We start from the raw sequence: 17249 nt of genomic DNA, 5'->3' as shown, positions 1-17249 counted from the left end.
TATGTTCATCATCGGAAACGCCATGCAGCCCAAATATACTACTTAGTTCCGTTTCTCAAAATTCATAAATAATATTTGTATGTTATGTATAAACATCTGGTCGTATCTGTCACCTGAACTAGAACCGAAAGCGATTGTTTCTTCCGATGTCCTTCAAAGCACTGAATCTTTTGACAGCACGTTCTACAGAAGTGTTCAACGATAAACACCGCCAAACTTGCCAGGATCCCCGCTGACAGAAGATAAAACACACCCGCAAGATTTTCTATTCCAAGTCTTTGGCGCGACGCCGTGTTTCCACCAACGGTGTCGCATGTGCTTTCCATCCATGTATCGCTTATTTTCTGGAGGAACCCTGAAAACAATACATATAATGTAATGAATTTAACACGCGTATCATGAATGATTGTACGTATGACACTGGAAAACGTCTGGGACGGTAGCGCCTCCTACGTTGGTGTTGAAAATATGTAAACGTGTGGGCACAGGTGGCGTCGTATGAATAAAAACAGTAGTAGATACCTCTGGAAAATAATGTATCACATTTCAAAGAAAGTTGTTTGCATCTCTATTTAAATTTATAAAAATTGTAGACACATTGCAAATGCCAACATTCCCATATAATAACCAACCAAATAAAGAATTTAAAAAGATTTTTCCTATTTCAAATGTATATTATTGACGATCACCGTGAACGGAAATCGGAATGCATTTTAATGGTATGGGAAGTCGCTCATGTCGAAATCCATCCTTACGATCGGGAGAGAGCTGTATTATTGCGTCATACTGTATTGTAGAGTTACTTGTATATCGTTGTCTTGGCAGGTAAATGTACTTTTAGGTAATTAGTCGTCAAATGAGATAGGTGCAAAATGTGTGTTCAAGTACTGATACACAATACGTTCTAAAATGTCAGTGCTTATATGACACAGTTGACAGGCTGTTTCTTTCTGCCCACCTCCCGTGAGATGGGTATACGTACAGTCATGTGCAGTTTAAATGTGACATATAAAGTATGTTCAGTTAGTATACGAATGACATATACTGCAGAGGTCATTGCAAGTAGTCAATGTTTACTGTGTTCTGGTGTGCGTCGGTCGATACTTCCGCTGTATTGTCTTCGTGCATGTTTTTAGTTATCCTCGTAATAACCTTATAGTATAATGAATACTATTATCAAAAAAACTTGACGTGATATGTTATATTATGAAAATTACATTTAGCTCGAATGAAGATACCGTGATTTATACGGGTACGAACCAAACACAAAGATGCAAACGTATACAGGATACATAAGATGACATTATTGTATATTTTTTGGTATGTTTTATCATATTTGAAATGCATTTTTTTGTTTCGACAGTAAACATTGCATCATTCTATCGATTTATTTAGGAATACGGTAATGAATTACTTCTGTGCAAACATATAGGTCAGTAAAAAAATATTATGCATAATTGTGTTTTACTTTATTTTTCGAACCTATTTTGCAATGTTTACTGCATTAAATTTATCAAAGTATACATTATATCATAAATATCTCGCGAGTTACCTTCAATGTAAGATTTATTAAACACATGTAGTAATTTTTATTTGTTCAGAGTCAATTCATGTGTTCGTCTTGTAGTTTCTAAAGACTAAAAACCAACGCAGTAATCTAATTTATTCGCACGTACTTAAGATATTCTATATCGTCCTTGCTTATTTACATCAATGATCGCCGACTGTGAACACTGATTTCCGTTGGTTTACTCTATTACGATTGAGAAATATAGTTATTTTTGAAGACTTCACACTATTTCCGGGGACACTATTTCTGGTAATAATACGGTTCAAAATGCGGTTATTTATCAGTCTCTGAAAAATCGCCACAAGATATATAGGTGAAAATATTTTTTTTCCTGGAGAAGTTGAGGTTGGGTAAATACCGTCCCAAATATCCGCGCTTTAAAACACCGCTGCGTTTTACTTGGCATCTGAAAGTACCACAGATATTCGAATTATTATAAGTAATTATACATTGTGCACACAAAGCATGTACTTTTATCAAGGGTAGATGATCAGTTGTCTATATTTCCCTTTTCGTAGGAATTTCTTACCATTATGATTATAGTGAAGAATGTTAGAGTCGAACCTCTCTTTCCAGTGAGAATCTTTCTCAAATGCGACAGCATAACCAGTACTTGCATAGACATCACCAACAAGCATCAAGTCACAATGGTCGTCCTTCTTAGCAAAAGAATTCAAAACTTCAGAATCGTAAATAAACGCATCAAGTTCACTGAAACAGAAGATTACACAAATTTGATAAAATAGTGGGTAGTGGGTACCCAGACTGAAGGGTGAATCTTTGCTGGCACAATAATGTATCTATTCATCCAGCCGCTATTTACCGTTGATGGCGTAATTATGTCATTATACATACTGTCGTTCTGTATCGTTGGAGGCGCAATAATTTATCAATACATCTCTCAGTTGTATACAGTTTTAAATTAATTCTCAGTATTTCAAATACAGCAACACTGGCAGATTTGGCTGCGATCATGCAATTCCGAAGCGCCCTCCTTTGATTGAATGGAATTGCAAAAAAAAAAAAAAAACACTGGTTAGATAACCGAAAATTCTGTTTATAGTTATTAGTCGATAGCATATGGCATATTTTTGTTTATTGTTTGCGCTCGATGAAAAATATCAAATCCCGTGATGCAAAGTGAGTTATAGAATCCGACTAACATCACTGTAGAAAAAGAACAGTATTACTCCTATATGCGTGTACATTGATTTTCAATTTACAAAATGGTATATATTTTTAAAGCAGACGACAACATGCTCAATTCCCTTCGTTAGGAACTCAGTGCTGCGGGTGTAAGTCGCGAGTGCAACTTTTCCCTGTGTAAGATACTTCTAAAAAAGCGCATAATTCTGACATACATTATATTTCCCATCTAGAAAAAAAAAACTTTATGATATAGTAAGTATCATGTGTTCACCCTCGAGATAAAAGTAGGTTACTATTACCCCATGTTGCCAATCAATTTATGTTTAATAAATGTATATCTACGTAAAGCGATTCCTGATAACGCAACAACAAAAACACGTAGATTGTAGAGGATTGCATCATCAGTTCCGTCACCTGAAATGCAGTAAATTGTGACCTAGTTTTCCGAGTTTGTCATAACAAAATTATATTTAGAATATATAAGACAGATGCAATTACTTACCCTCTCTTCAATGCATTGACCGCTTCGGTGGTGTTACGTTTTACAAACTTTTGCATATAGGTGTGCATCTCCTTGTTGGACTTTTTGATCAAATTTTCCACGCTACTTGAGGCCACCGTCGCGAATCGGAGTGGTTTTCGTGAACTTAGTGGGTATTGAAGCTGATGGGAACAATAAGACCGAATGAAAGCATTGTTCATTGTTATATATATAGTTGAAGAAGTCCATGCTCTGCTGTGTTTTATTTTTTCCCGATGTTTTTTAAATTATCATTGAGTCACAAAATAAAAATTATTCCCCATTCAAGTTTGTTTTGTTTTACACAATCTGTAAAATCAAAACATTTTTGAACTTGCAAGTTTGCGAATGTACATAAATCATTGGTATTCACAAACAAACAAATTGAGCAGTAATGAAATACGGCTGTCCTCCATCAATATATATTCTTGGAAACCTCAAACTTTTATTCTAATTCTACAAAATGGTCGACTGGCGGCCATTTTGTTTTTACATGCTGTTTCCGAGCCATATTTCTGATTTAGTAAGCTTGAAATCTAATTGGAACTGTGCCATGAATGGCTTGTTTAATATAGAATATATGTGAATATACTGCATAATACATGTACAGGCTGCTGTTGGTTGGTTCAGTAAGTTATTTGAGGGGAGGGTGTGTGTGCAGCATGCTCACTGACCTGGCAACTGAGGGAAAAACAGAGTGACTCTGACATTTTAGGCAGTTATTGGGGTATACATATTGTGGTTCCAGCATCTTGTGTTTTGAAATTGTAGTGGTCCCTGAACTATTTGGGTCAAAAACGTAGGAGCCTTAACATCTGAGAGGCGTACATATAGTGGCCGTGACTCATTAGCATTTTTAATATAAGTGTTTAAAAATGCAACTTTACGTATATAGAGATAAGAATTTACCACTGCTTGGTGACAATTTCTAAAATGCTCATTTTTGTTTATCAAACCTGCAAAACAGAATGATTTGTAACCGTTTTGGTTCACATAAATAAGTTATCTATTTATTTTTACGATTTCAAAGAATTTGTTTTTCTTTGATATCAGAAATGGTAAAATTGAGATTATCTTTCCATACAGTGACAGATTTCAAGTAAATGCAATAATGCTAAAATATTTCCAATTGTGTTTTTTTCAAAAAAAAATATTCTAAAGATTTATCAACATATGAGCATCCATAAAATAAAAGACCCAATGTTTAATTACGTCTTTTCAAGTTAACGCACTCAAGTTAACCTTTGAAGGGATAACTTTAAAAGTCACGACATAGGTGATCAATATATTGCAAGTAATTTTCATGGACATTATCAAAGTTTTGTGTTTAAATGGAATATACATATCCAGTTTTCAAAGTTTCTACACAAAAGATTCGATCTAGATACATGAAATAATATATGTTATGTTGCTACCTATATTGCCGTTAAGCTCCACCCCAGCGGTTCTTTCTAATGGCAAATTGATCTACAAATATTTCTCCGGCGGACTTTAAAATAGTCAATTACAGTGAAAGACGTAACAAAGGTTAGATAATCCTGGGTTAAAAAGTGGTCTAACCACGTCCATCCTAAAATCATTGAATCTCTTCAAGCTCGTGTTAACGTGAATATATTGTGTAAAAAATACATTAACTTCCAAGTTGATTTATTTTGGAATTAACAACTGTATCTATTTCACTAGATAATTACGTGTATAGCGGTGTACGACGTTGAGTAATGAAAAGCTTTACTGCTGTGCGAAGTAATGTAAAACAAATTACCCGATGACACACAGAAGGAGAATTTCAGATAATTAACGCCAGTGACAAACGAGATCTCTTAATGACGTAAAGTTCTAAACTCACGTTGAGCTTAAGAGGAATTAACGGAAAAAATCAATATGTGGTCTAGGTGATCGATACTGTTTATGGCAAGCTACCATATTACGTATGTCGATAGAGTCACCGTTCCAATCACCGGGATTTTAACTCATCGTATCAATTCGCCTTTACCTATCCAGATATCATTATCAGTATCATTAGACGACATTGCTTTATTAAATAATCGTTTCACTTGCCGACTGAGACTGAGAGGTTTAGGGTTCATTGGGCGCAGTGCCGATCTAATTACAATTAACTGCAATGTATATCGTAGTTCCACCACTACAGACAATGTTTTAATAGTGTATTTAATATTTCATCACATGAAACAAATAAGTGAAATTTTTAATGAATCAGGCTTGAAGTAGTTTGTCCTTTCCAGCAAACAAGGGGATGGCGTAAAGTGATTTATTGACACATTAGCTGTAGTTCAAAAAGCGTATTACCCACCAACACTACCGAGAAATATTTAAATACATATACACATGCAATATTTCCATTTGTGGAGTAATGGTGGGCAAGCCGATTTCCTGCATTATTCGAAGATCAAGTTCTCGCTCACGGTGGTGGAAATATAATGACTTGTCATCACAAGATACAATACTAACATCGTAAGACATTCTCGAAAGAGAGAATGTATCGGACACACGTACTGTTGCAGTACATGTTATGTTTGTTTATTTCAGTGTAACTTGAAGTCGCAACGTGTCAGTCAGTCCTAATATATGCACCCTTGCTAGTCGTACTCAATTTTACTAGTAGCAGCATTATAATTTTAAAGCACGCCTGATTATCTCTTAAATAATAAATGAATAATCAACAAAATCCAGTCAAAAGAAATTACTCTGCATATGACGAGCCATCTGAGCCCAAGGCGATAACGAAGCTCTTAATGTAAAAATGCGTCTTTCCCTTCAGAGAATATTGAATAGTTGCTACTTGCTCTTGGATTATATTCAGATATATTATCTTTATTTAAACCCGAATACTCCAGTAGGTATGAACCTATTGTCATGGGAGTCGTGTAGAAGTTAACTGAATAAAACACGAGAAAAAAAATATAACAATTAATTATTCAGATACAAATTGTGAGAAACGATTTTTACAAGCAGATATAAAAATGAAAAAAGAAGAATTAGCCTTAATATATTCATGTGCTAAACTATTTGTTAAATTCGAACGCACCGATTGATTGTTTCCCCTACCTTGCTTGAAAATATAGTTTAAAAAAATGATGGTGGAATTAACTCAATGCTAAGTTTGATGAAAAATAGATACACGGATGATATGTTATGATGAGACCATGGAGTTTAGCTCCCTGATGAGACAAATGGAAAAGGTCAGTTCAATATTTTTCATGATGCGGGACTGGCATAGATGTCACTCAATTCAACCATACATTATTCATCAAAACACATGACTTCTGTGCCACGGCTATTCAACCCGAATATCATTTATCCTAACCCTAAGGTGTCAACACAGTACACCTCGTTCTCTTGTTGTCATCTCGAGTATATTATTCATGACGCATTAACGCCCAAGGACTTGACTAGCCATGCCAGCTGCGGAGGTAAGTCGCAACGACTGAAATATCATGCAGATCTTATAAAATAATACATTTTCGTCAAATGCGTGCTATTGAACATGTTACAGACGCATTTAATAATATTAATAGCAATTTCCAGACAATAATCAAATAATTAGAGTTTTGAGACTGGCCAATCCCAATCACATTTGAAAAAAAGCTTTAAACCTTCTAATACTAGTTAGCTCAAGGGATTCCAGAGCTTACAAGCTCTGACTTAGAGGTATTTAGCTCTACAGCAAATAACTTTATGCTTCTGCAATGCAAGACAAGTCCCCATGTAGTTTTACTACGTAAATGTCGTTGGTTCTCACTGGACACCACTGCAAACACATGAGTGCGATAACCAGGTCTCGTCATAATGTACTGAATGTAAGGATGTGTAAACCCCAGATGCCCTTGCATTTATCAGGATGAAAACGCATTTGTGTACGTCTGATAATTTCTGTAGATCATGCTTGGAATTAGCTGAAACTGTCTCTGTGAGTGCTTATTATGATATTTTGTATTCGTAAAACATGATTACAAGTCTGTCCACTTGTTTTAGAACATCACCAGCAAAAAGTGTAATACGTTAGCAAAATAAATTCATGTAGTTGGACGGACACCGTGACATAGAGATACAACTCCATAAAGGCTGGCGATACTAGAATGTTGCTCGTAAGAAATAGAATATCTAATTTAACATATGTATCATTACACCTTGTACAAAGTTAGCCTTTTTAGTTAATTTTATGCAATTAGGTCAAGTTCGAAGCAAATGCCGTTAACTCCATAATATCCGTACAGCAGCTCTCGTAATTTTACCAAATAGAAATAGTTATTAAACTGAAAAGAGGTGACTTCAAGATTGCATGTGGAAAATCGTAATTTAATACTAGTATTCAGAAAAATGGAATCCATATTTTGTGGGAACAGGTCTTTGATTTTTTTTAAAATCTACATATAATTAACACCAATGTGTCCGCTATATTCTTAGACATACATACATATATACCACTGCTAATCCCCGAAACCACGAAGTCATACTGTTTAAACACATTTATATGACCTGAATATATATGTGGTCGTTAAACCCGTGAGAGCACTTCGAGACAAGCTAAGACATGTAGCTGCCCATCTTATAAGATTAATACCCGATATCGTACAGATGCTTAATACAAATGTCGTCATGCACAAGTATTATATGATGATACAGATCATGATGAAAGGATTACGCATCACTAATTGGAATGATACAAATCATGGTAACGTGATTAGAATCCGTATGGTATCTTTAATTACGTCATGAAACTGAACCGTCATCTCAATTAATCGCAATCTATTGCAAGAAACCATACAATCATCATTGTTTTCCAACAATTTTTTTTTGTAAAAACAAAAGCGTGGGAAGGTAAACTTGTCATAGATACGGCAGCTATGTAGATAATTATGTATGTAATTAGGTCAAAATTTCTAATTCATTTATCATTTATGTGTGTTTATCTGCATAATACCTAAGGTTACGTTAGAATAAAAAAAATGATTATTTTTCCGATCGGGGCTTTTGTCGTGTGTTCATTTACACTGCACAAATGAAATGAAGTACCACGACACAAACAAATGAGATACCTAATACGGCGGGTAAAACGTGATTTGAAATGGGCATTCCTTTTCTCTTTATAAGGCAGGAAATATGATATATCTACCTTGGGGTCATTGAAACCGGTGATAATCCTGTGACTGTCTTCTTGTATCATGTGCGTCACCAAGTCGGCTGTGTACATGGCAACGAAAACCAATGCGAAGCAAGCCCACATGTTGGTGACAAATTTGGCAGTGTAGCTACGCGGCACGTTAAGGTGGACGGTGTTATTGAAGAGGATACCGTATGTCATCCATATTGAACTGCCGATGGTGAATTTGGAAGCTGTGAAAAAACAAATATTAGAATAATAAATGAAATGTACGTTTTTCATAGTTTATTGTGGATGTTGTTCTCTGGTTGGTATTTCAGGTAATAATTGTCTGACTGACAACAGTACTTTGATTGTTTAGTTATTTGCAGTACAGTTTTTCATAAGCGTTATTTTTTATTGAAAAAATAAAACCACAGCAACACTCTATGCTGTGTCTCTTCTACCAATTTGACGTCACTAAAGCACTGTATCGGTGCGATCTTGTTTGTCGCAATACAGCAAGAGTTGTTCTACAGGGGAAAAAGTACTGAAATGAACCAACCGCCAACCACATGGTGCGTCATTAAGGAAGTAGCTTACAAAACACAATTTACCTCTTCCGTTGTCGAAGTTTCTATCGTAACCGCCCGGGCTGAACCACTCAAATATGAACACGACAACCGCAGTCACATTAACCGCGATTACAAGGAGGAAGATCCAGACAGATAAATGGAAAGAACCTAATAGGAAAATAGAGGGCAATACAACGTCTATTGTAAATTCAAATGTATAGATCGTACTTGTAGAAATAATTGTTCCATGGTAAAATATCATGTGAACCCAATGCAAACAACAACATAAACAAGTGAATGAAATTAAACGGTCATAAAATACAAAAAAAAAAGTTAGTTACGAACATTGGTCTCATCCGTACAACAACGACAGAGATTTTTAAATGACTAAATGTGATCACTTTCCAGCAAGTGAGAGTGCAGAGTGGTAGGGATTCCAAGTTCCAAGACACAATAATGATATTTTGTCGCCAGTACAATGTAGAACTACATATTTACCGCATATGTGTTGTTTATGTTTTAAGTAATAATTATGATATGTAATTGTTTTGCCTAGAGGTAATTTGTCAACATATGACATTTTTTCCCACACGCTCTTCCCCCGTTTATACGCTAACGGTTTTAAGGTGAGTAAGTCTAACATAGATTATGTCAACTTTAGGAACTTTGCATTCTCCTGAAAAAACACACGACGAATTGTTTATGAAATCGAAAACAATATGTATTTGAATTAAACGAATATGACATTGGCTACAACGTACATTTACACGGATTATGAAGGCTTGAACAGAATCATGTTCATATTATGCATATTTATACTCCCAGTGCGGAGCATGTCGTAATCCCAAACAGGTTTTGCGAAAAAATGATTGGTAGAACATTTGAACTTAGTAGACTTAGACCGTACTACTGACGGTCACAGAACTCTTACCAAGAAACGCACTGTTTGGAATCTCTCCGTCTTTTTTCTTAACCAAGACACTAATTCCAGTTGATATAAAAGGAGTCGAGAAATCGACAACTTCCGATCTCTCTTCCGTAATTCGAACAGCGCCAATGGCGGCATCTGCTCTGTGTTTTACAATCGCTCCAATCATGCCGTTCCACTCATCTTCCTTTCCGTCCGCCTCCACCTTTGCACCGTAGTTGCCGTCGTCGACAAGGCGAAGCTCATAGGTAAAACCTATGTCCTCTTTCAGTTTTTCTAGTAAACTAATGCAGAAACCTAGACAACATTTTCCTCTGCAATAAATGGAGCCATTCAATGTCAGTAACCATATGTAGACTGAGTATTAATATTGTTGACTAAATAGCGAAACCAACATATATTTTCAAATTTACTTCGATTGCGTATTGTATTGTATTTCATTTTATTGTACTGTACTGTAGTGTATTGTGATTTTTGATTTACGGGTATGTAAAACGAAATTACATTAACGGATGTAACTGATAACTTTTCCAATGAAATCCTTAGCACCCCGTTGGCAGGCCAGTCACACTGGTTCTCACCACAAGAGGTTACGATCCCCCCTGCCAAATGTTAAGTACAACTGAAACTAATATCTACATATTTACATGAAAAAAAAATTGTCCACCTGTGCGGATCTATTTGTGCAGGAGTTTTACGACCGTATGCCCTTACTGACGTCAACCGAACTTGTTATGTGGGAAGTTGGCACCCAAGGCTCACAGGTGCTACACCTTGCCCAAGGGTGACCTGGAGGTAGTTGCGGCAAAGGGTAACCTCATTCTCCCGAGTACAAAAACTCCGCAACCGGATGCAATTTTAACGTCGTACCCAGCACATAAAAAATATGTTTTAAAGCTGAAAACCGACACTACTAAGCCATGAGGCCAAAACTGTAATAAACCGGGAGCGCTGAAAAGCACCGCGTTCACCCGCGCGATCAGTGTGTTGAGGAAAATGACAAGCCAAGAGGGTGGCAAATCAGTGTTTGTGTGTGTAGACTGATATCCACCATGAGAACAAAATCCTCTGACACGACTAATGTCACGAAACCAGGGAGTACCACAACAATTACCAAAGCGGATAAAAGAAGACTAGATATGACTCAATAGGGCAAAAGCCCTAAACAGCGAAGTGGACAAGTAAAACCTAGGTTTACAGATGAATTTGAAGTGCATCATTCTGAATATCACATAACACACCGTCCACTGCCCAAAATGTTTCGAATTTAGGTAGCTGATTTTTAAAACGGTGGTATTCATATTCCGTTTTGATCCTCAAAATAAGTCTCGTTTTGAAAATTTCTAGAGAATCACTGACACCTTTTTGTTGCCTCTTGTTTCGACGACTGGTGTGAATTGCAGCTTTCACCATGCTCGTTAATAGGCAAAACATTTGTTGTGCCTGTCGGGAAAGAAAACCCTTAGAACGACGCGGTGGCAGAATTAAAAACCACCAGATTGGCATACGAAAGCCTGTTTGAAGCAGACCAGATGTGATTATTTTGAAAGTATGTAATAGCTCGTTATTAGATGGGCATTCTATAAAGATGTGTTCAAGTGTATCCACCTCGCCACAAAAAATACACTTATCCGAGCTTGATAACCGAGCTTTGAAAAGGAAACTACCAGTTGCAAAGGCGCCATGGGATATGCGCCACTGCATATCTCCGCCATACGTCGTAATTGGTGCTGCATAACAGTCCTGAAAATTTGGTTTAGTTGTTTCAGGCAGACTAAGTATGTCACACCATACGTTTCTTGGTTGTTGTTGACGACCACTAGTACTGAGAACTTCAATTAAATATTTATATATTGCGCCTTTTTCAAGTTTATAAAGCGCTAGATTTAGCTCATCAGAAAAGTGTAGCTGAAAACTGAGATGAGAGAGAGCATGAGCACGCTTGTTTTTTTGTATTGTATTGTATTGTATTGTAGTGTAGTGTAGTGTAGTGTAGTGTAGTGTAGTGTAGTGTAGTGTAGTGTAATGTAGTGTAGTGTAGTGTAGTGTGGCGTATCGTAATGTATAATGGTATTGTATTCCATTCCATTGAATTGTATTGCACTGTTATTAAATGGCGAAACAATTCAAGAATTTTGTTGATTGTAAGAATCGTTTCGTATGTATTTGTTTGGTAATCTATGAATGCAATTCTTTTATGTGCAGTGGGCAATTCAGTTATGAAATAATTAAATAGAAGTAAGAGAAAATGTTAAATAGAGATGAAGTATTCATGGAATCAAACATTTTACTGGCAATAAAATAAATCATGATTAGTACAATATCAACATACATAATATAAGGTTATTACGAGGATACCTCACATTATGCATGAAAACAGTACAGCGGGAGTATCGACGGCGTACAGGAGAATGCCGAAACTCATGAAAATGCCGAAATTCAAAAATGTTTAGAACAGAATCAGCAAACTTCTTTGTATAGAGTCCGGTCACAATTATATAGAGAACTGTTACGCGAGTAATAATTCCATATTTTGAATTTGCATTTATATGGTACGATGAAAATACCCAGTGCAATACGGCAAACTTACGGCACGCTGTAACTTATGGCGTTATGGTGACGGTTGTATACTAAACATGGTTAGCAGCACACATAGTGGTTCATTGGTCAGTCGATCAGGTACAGTAAAAGCCACACTTTATCAGATAATTTTGAACCCTGGTCGAATGTGTCTTGTTATCAACAACCGCCAATTTTCCGGAACTCTTGCAATTTTGATGGAGTGCTGGGAATTGCGCGGAAGTGTAATGAGTATTGGGAAATCGTCGTGCAAGAATTCGATCTTTCACGCGTGTTGTTGAATTCCCTTTCAATCAACATCGGCGCTCTGTTGGGACATGACAAGTCATAAAATCGACACTACAGTCTGTGTTTCATTGAAGAGACGGAAATTCAAGAAAACAGTTTACCCGATACTCCGGCTTTATTTTCAAAGTCGAGGATTTGTAACAAAACACATCGAAAGCCTGATAAATGAAAGTATCACACAGCAAACAGTCTGTTAGTTGATGTTTAGGCATTTAGTTTAACAATGTAGTTGGAACAAAATGACTTCGGCAGTAAACATACATACACATGTTACAACTATAGCGCACAATGTTCAAATGAAATGAGCTTCAGTATGTTCTTGTGAGTAATAAAAGTACCAAAAAAAAATCATGTGATAAATAAAATTGTTGACAAAAAATACATATATATAATAGGGTGACAGACAAATCATATAATTGAAGAATTTCATCATACGATGATAAAATCATATAGTCATATAATACAATGGCCACATCACACTAGAATTGTACCTGACAATACAAAAATGTTTCCATAAAAATCATGTCATAGGCTCAGCGGTTAAACATGTTATGAGCAGTAATAAGAATGTTACTAAATTTAAAGTGAGGGAGTCAAAACCTGCGCACGCGACAGATGGCCATGGCGTGTCAATGTTTACAAACAAGCGTCTACCCACAAGCCTTTGCGTTTTTAGCGTGTGTTGTTATCATCGCTTGAGACTCAATTCGCGCGCGTGCGCAGGTGATGACCCTCTGGCTTTAAAAATGGTACTAACGTTGATGAGGCAATGATCTAAATGCCAGCGCACCCTTAAAATACAGCCGTCCATCGACTTCTGCGGTATGACATATAATGTCTGGGAACATGGCTAGACAATTACAATTAATTGCAATAGATTGCATCTACTAATTCCGTATTCATTTAGTTTGTAATTAAACTGACAGTCGGACAGTAGAGTCTTTATAAATAAGGTTTGTTGCTACTTATCAAGAATGACATGATTTGATTTCTGAGCAATTCTTTTATAATTAGCTCGTCTCTATATATGCATGAATTAATTTAACTGTCGTGAACGTACGGTCCTTCGCTTATCTCGGTGTGTGTCTGTAGTGTATACGACGTTCGACTGATGTAAATTGGCTTTCGACATCGATAAACCAACTCAGGGAAAACATTTAGATTAGAATATTGACGTAGGGGGTATTTGAAGGATCAACTTATATGCTTGTTCGGGTTTCTTGGGGGAAATAAAGGTGGATGTAATAAAAAAGATCCTGATTACATAGACCTGGGTCTTCAGAAATTCCGAAGTGGATGGAAAGTGCACTTACCTCGTCGTTTCGTTTTTTTCACCACATTTGACCCCGTACTTGCAAACTACCTCGTTCTTTTCCAGTGGAATAGTCAAAACAAAAGGCTCCTCCACTATCGTTGTGAATCTCATATGCCTATGTGGAGAAAGTCCCTTCGGCGCTTCATGAGTGCCACCAATCCACAGCACGGTCGCCATTGTCATGTTATTGTCCTGCCAATAGCCCACCTGCGTGCAAAGTGAAGCGGAGCGCATTCCCCGAACAGTTAATAAGAATAGTATGTAATCCAAACAACTTCAGGGTTTGATCATTATCTTATAATAAATAATCTTAATACAATTATACCTTGATCCATTGCTGCTAACTATACATGTACTTAAGTTGTGCAACTTTACAAGTGTACAAGAGTACAATGCCACCTATTTGTTCATGTAGTTTAAATATATGTTTACATGCTTTTTATTTTCATTATAATAATTTTAATGTAAATCCAAAATAGCTTTAATTTAAGATGATAATACATTAGGCGAAATAAAAACGCGAATGATAATTAAGTAATTTATAAATATAAATATAATAAGTATGATCCACTTTGTGAAAAATGTTATATAATCGGAACAGCAATGTTTCTGCAAAATGCGCTGTGATTACTTCTAATTGTCAGATTTATTTGCTATTTCATTTTTAAGAAGTAATTAAACATATATGTTCAGCAAATTATTCCGCCCATATTCCCAATATGCACATATCAATATGGCGTAGACATTTTACGTATAAATGGCAATAAATATAATTTTATATAACTATTTTTTTTTATAATAGCAGTATAAACCATAATCTACATATAAGTTTGTTTCTAAGAGATTTTTGTTCTCATTTTCGATTGTTATATCCTAGTTATTCATTTTTCATAAGCAAGCTTCCTAAAAATTTAAGCCATATCGATGACGATAGATTCGTGATAGACTCACACCGGATATGTATTTTTATTTCTCATATTATTAGATCATCTAAAAGGAAGGTGTATCAAAAATGTACGTAAATGTAAAAAAAAAAACTGTTGTGTCATTGTTGTCATGTAATTTGTCCACAATTCACAAATACATCAAAATTTTAAGCCATTTTGCATTAAGATGGAATTACTAGTTTTGAAGTTAAGACGAACAACAACTTTGAGACCACAGGCTGAACATAGATGGCGCCGTACCCTTTCGATTATTCGATTATTTTTTTAAGAACTTGATAAATTGAGTGAGAGCACTTGGATGTAATAGTCGTAATTTTTATTGACGGAAGAAATTACACTTCTTTAAACAGTGAATAAGCTACTGATTTTACAAAATCATCTGTTTATTATTATTATTTTTTAACAAAAATATATAATAACTGTTATTGGCCATACCTCTTTCCATGTCCTCGAGGAATCCAGGTTTAATATCGAGAGCTTTGGATTCTTAACGACACCGTGTTTGTCAAACACAAAATTTTTGTATGGAATTTCATCTCTGGTGAGGTAGTCATAGAAATATTTACTTCCGTGGTAACTGTGTCCACCCTGCGCTTTACATCCAGCGTTATTCCCCAACTCAATTTGATAGCCGTCGGCAAGGTAACCAGTCAGTCTTGTTGTGTACGTAGTAGCGGCATCTACTATTGCATCGTCAATTGTGTAGTCTATACCTTCGAATTTCACGGCGACTAGACCAACTGGAAACTCCGGTGGCGGTTTAAGAATACCCTCATGTCCCCCGAGAGAAAGTTCTAGAACTAGCCATATGTAGCCGTAAGTCAGTAGATCTAATTCTTCGGCTACTTTAAATACTTCCCTCGCTTCCCCTGCATCAGCAAATAAAATAATAATGGTGCATTCCCCTTTGGTCAGCTTCGACAACGTGGAGGTTATGGTGTCATTTTCACCGATTCCCATTGCAAACGTCTCGCAGATTTCCCAACTGCTGTCGTGGTCACTGCCTTCCCCAATTGTGCGATGTTGAAGTTCGCTGAGGAACTCTACGCGACCAGGCAGCTGGGATGTGATGATGGCAAAATGATACCAATGGTGATACTCCAGAAATGCAAGCAAAGCCCCAACTTGTTGGGAAATAGACGATCCTATTTGGAGAAAGACTTCATGTTCGTCCTGTTAGGTACAAAACAATTAAAGACATTAATTTGCGGATCATCAAATTAATTTATATACAAATATACCGCATGATACTAAAAATTATTAGTAGAATGTGCTCAATATGGTTAACGCACATGAGTTATTTGACGATATATATAAGATATAGGTGGACATTGTATTACTCAAAATTAGATATATCAATATTGAAGTCAATACAAAGTTGCCTTTTACAAATTATATATTTTTTAGCTGACCCCAATACAAACATCAAAAACACGCTCTAATATAATTATTGTAACGGCATGATGAAAGGGAACGTTTTATACTTTTTATTTAAATTGTGCACAGTATCTCTGAACAGACACACACACACACACACACTAAACAAAATCAACAATTGTCTAGCCTTTAAATTCCCGTACAAGACCGTCGTCCACGTGGGTGTGTACTAACAAGTGATTACAGCCATCATATACAGGCTTGACGAACAGTAGATCATGCAATGAATAGTGAATTCAGACACATATCATGATTTCAATGGTTCAATAATAACGCACAAGACGCGATCAATCATTCAGAACAATCTTGAGTTGAGAAACTCTCGAATAATTCAGAATACATCACTATGCCATCAATAATTCAAGCATGTTTTATAACAGCGATACTTCTGTACGCTCGTTAATTGTTTCACGGTTGTATCGATCCTCCCCGGGAACGTATTTATCATGATAAACTCAAGACCTCACGTACGTAAATCAGTAGAGCCTGAGATACTACAGTATCCATTGCGGCATCTAATTATTGCCCAGTGGCCATACGAAGGTTATCCTGGGGGGTAGATCGCTAATAGCTCTGTAAACATGTCTGTACTTAGCAGGTACTCATTACGAGCCAACCGAAGTTATGGGTCTGTCTTTAAGCGGCGAAGTGATACAAATAATTGTTACGTGGATCAGCCATAACCACACGGTTTCATTCTTTAAGATGTGTGTGATATTTCATTGACTGTTGCATGACGCACGTGTTTACAAACTATTTCATTAATCCGGAAAACTGCATTGGAATGTATTAGACAATCTTTCTAGTGTTTAAATTTAAATATTTTCCTTTTTTTCCAA

The 17249-nt window shown here is 36.2% G+C and overlaps 1 protein-coding gene across 1 annotated transcript in view; it reads right to left on the bottom strand.

The window, feature by feature from the left end:
- LOC100329029 (ionotropic glutamate receptor NMDA2) overlaps window positions 1-17249 on the bottom strand; it is a 33265-nt gene that overhangs the window by 4855 nt on the left and 11161 nt on the right. Inside the window, exons 2-9 of the mRNA XM_002733217.3 lie at window positions 15409-16146; window positions 14025-14233; window positions 9847-10157; window positions 8958-9083; window positions 8374-8594; window positions 3222-3382; window positions 2100-2281; window positions 114-355 (exon numbers count right to left, since the gene is read on the bottom strand). Of these exons, the coding sequence (XP_002733263.3) occupies window positions 114-355; window positions 2100-2281; window positions 3222-3382; window positions 8374-8594; window positions 8958-9083; window positions 9847-10157; window positions 14025-14233; window positions 15409-16146 (2190 nt within the window). The remainder of the gene's footprint in view (window positions 1-113; window positions 356-2099; window positions 2282-3221; window positions 3383-8373; window positions 8595-8957; window positions 9084-9846; window positions 10158-14024; window positions 14234-15408; window positions 16147-17249) is intronic.

This window comes from Saccoglossus kowalevskii, chromosome 8, assembly GCF_978046115.1.
Source record: "Saccoglossus kowalevskii chromosome 8, keSacKowa6.1, whole genome shotgun sequence".
Taxonomy (NCBI): Eukaryota; Metazoa; Hemichordata; class Enteropneusta; family Harrimaniidae; genus Saccoglossus; species Saccoglossus kowalevskii.
Note: the sequence above shows the minus strand (reverse complement) of the source record. Positions and strands in the feature narration are given on the sequence as shown.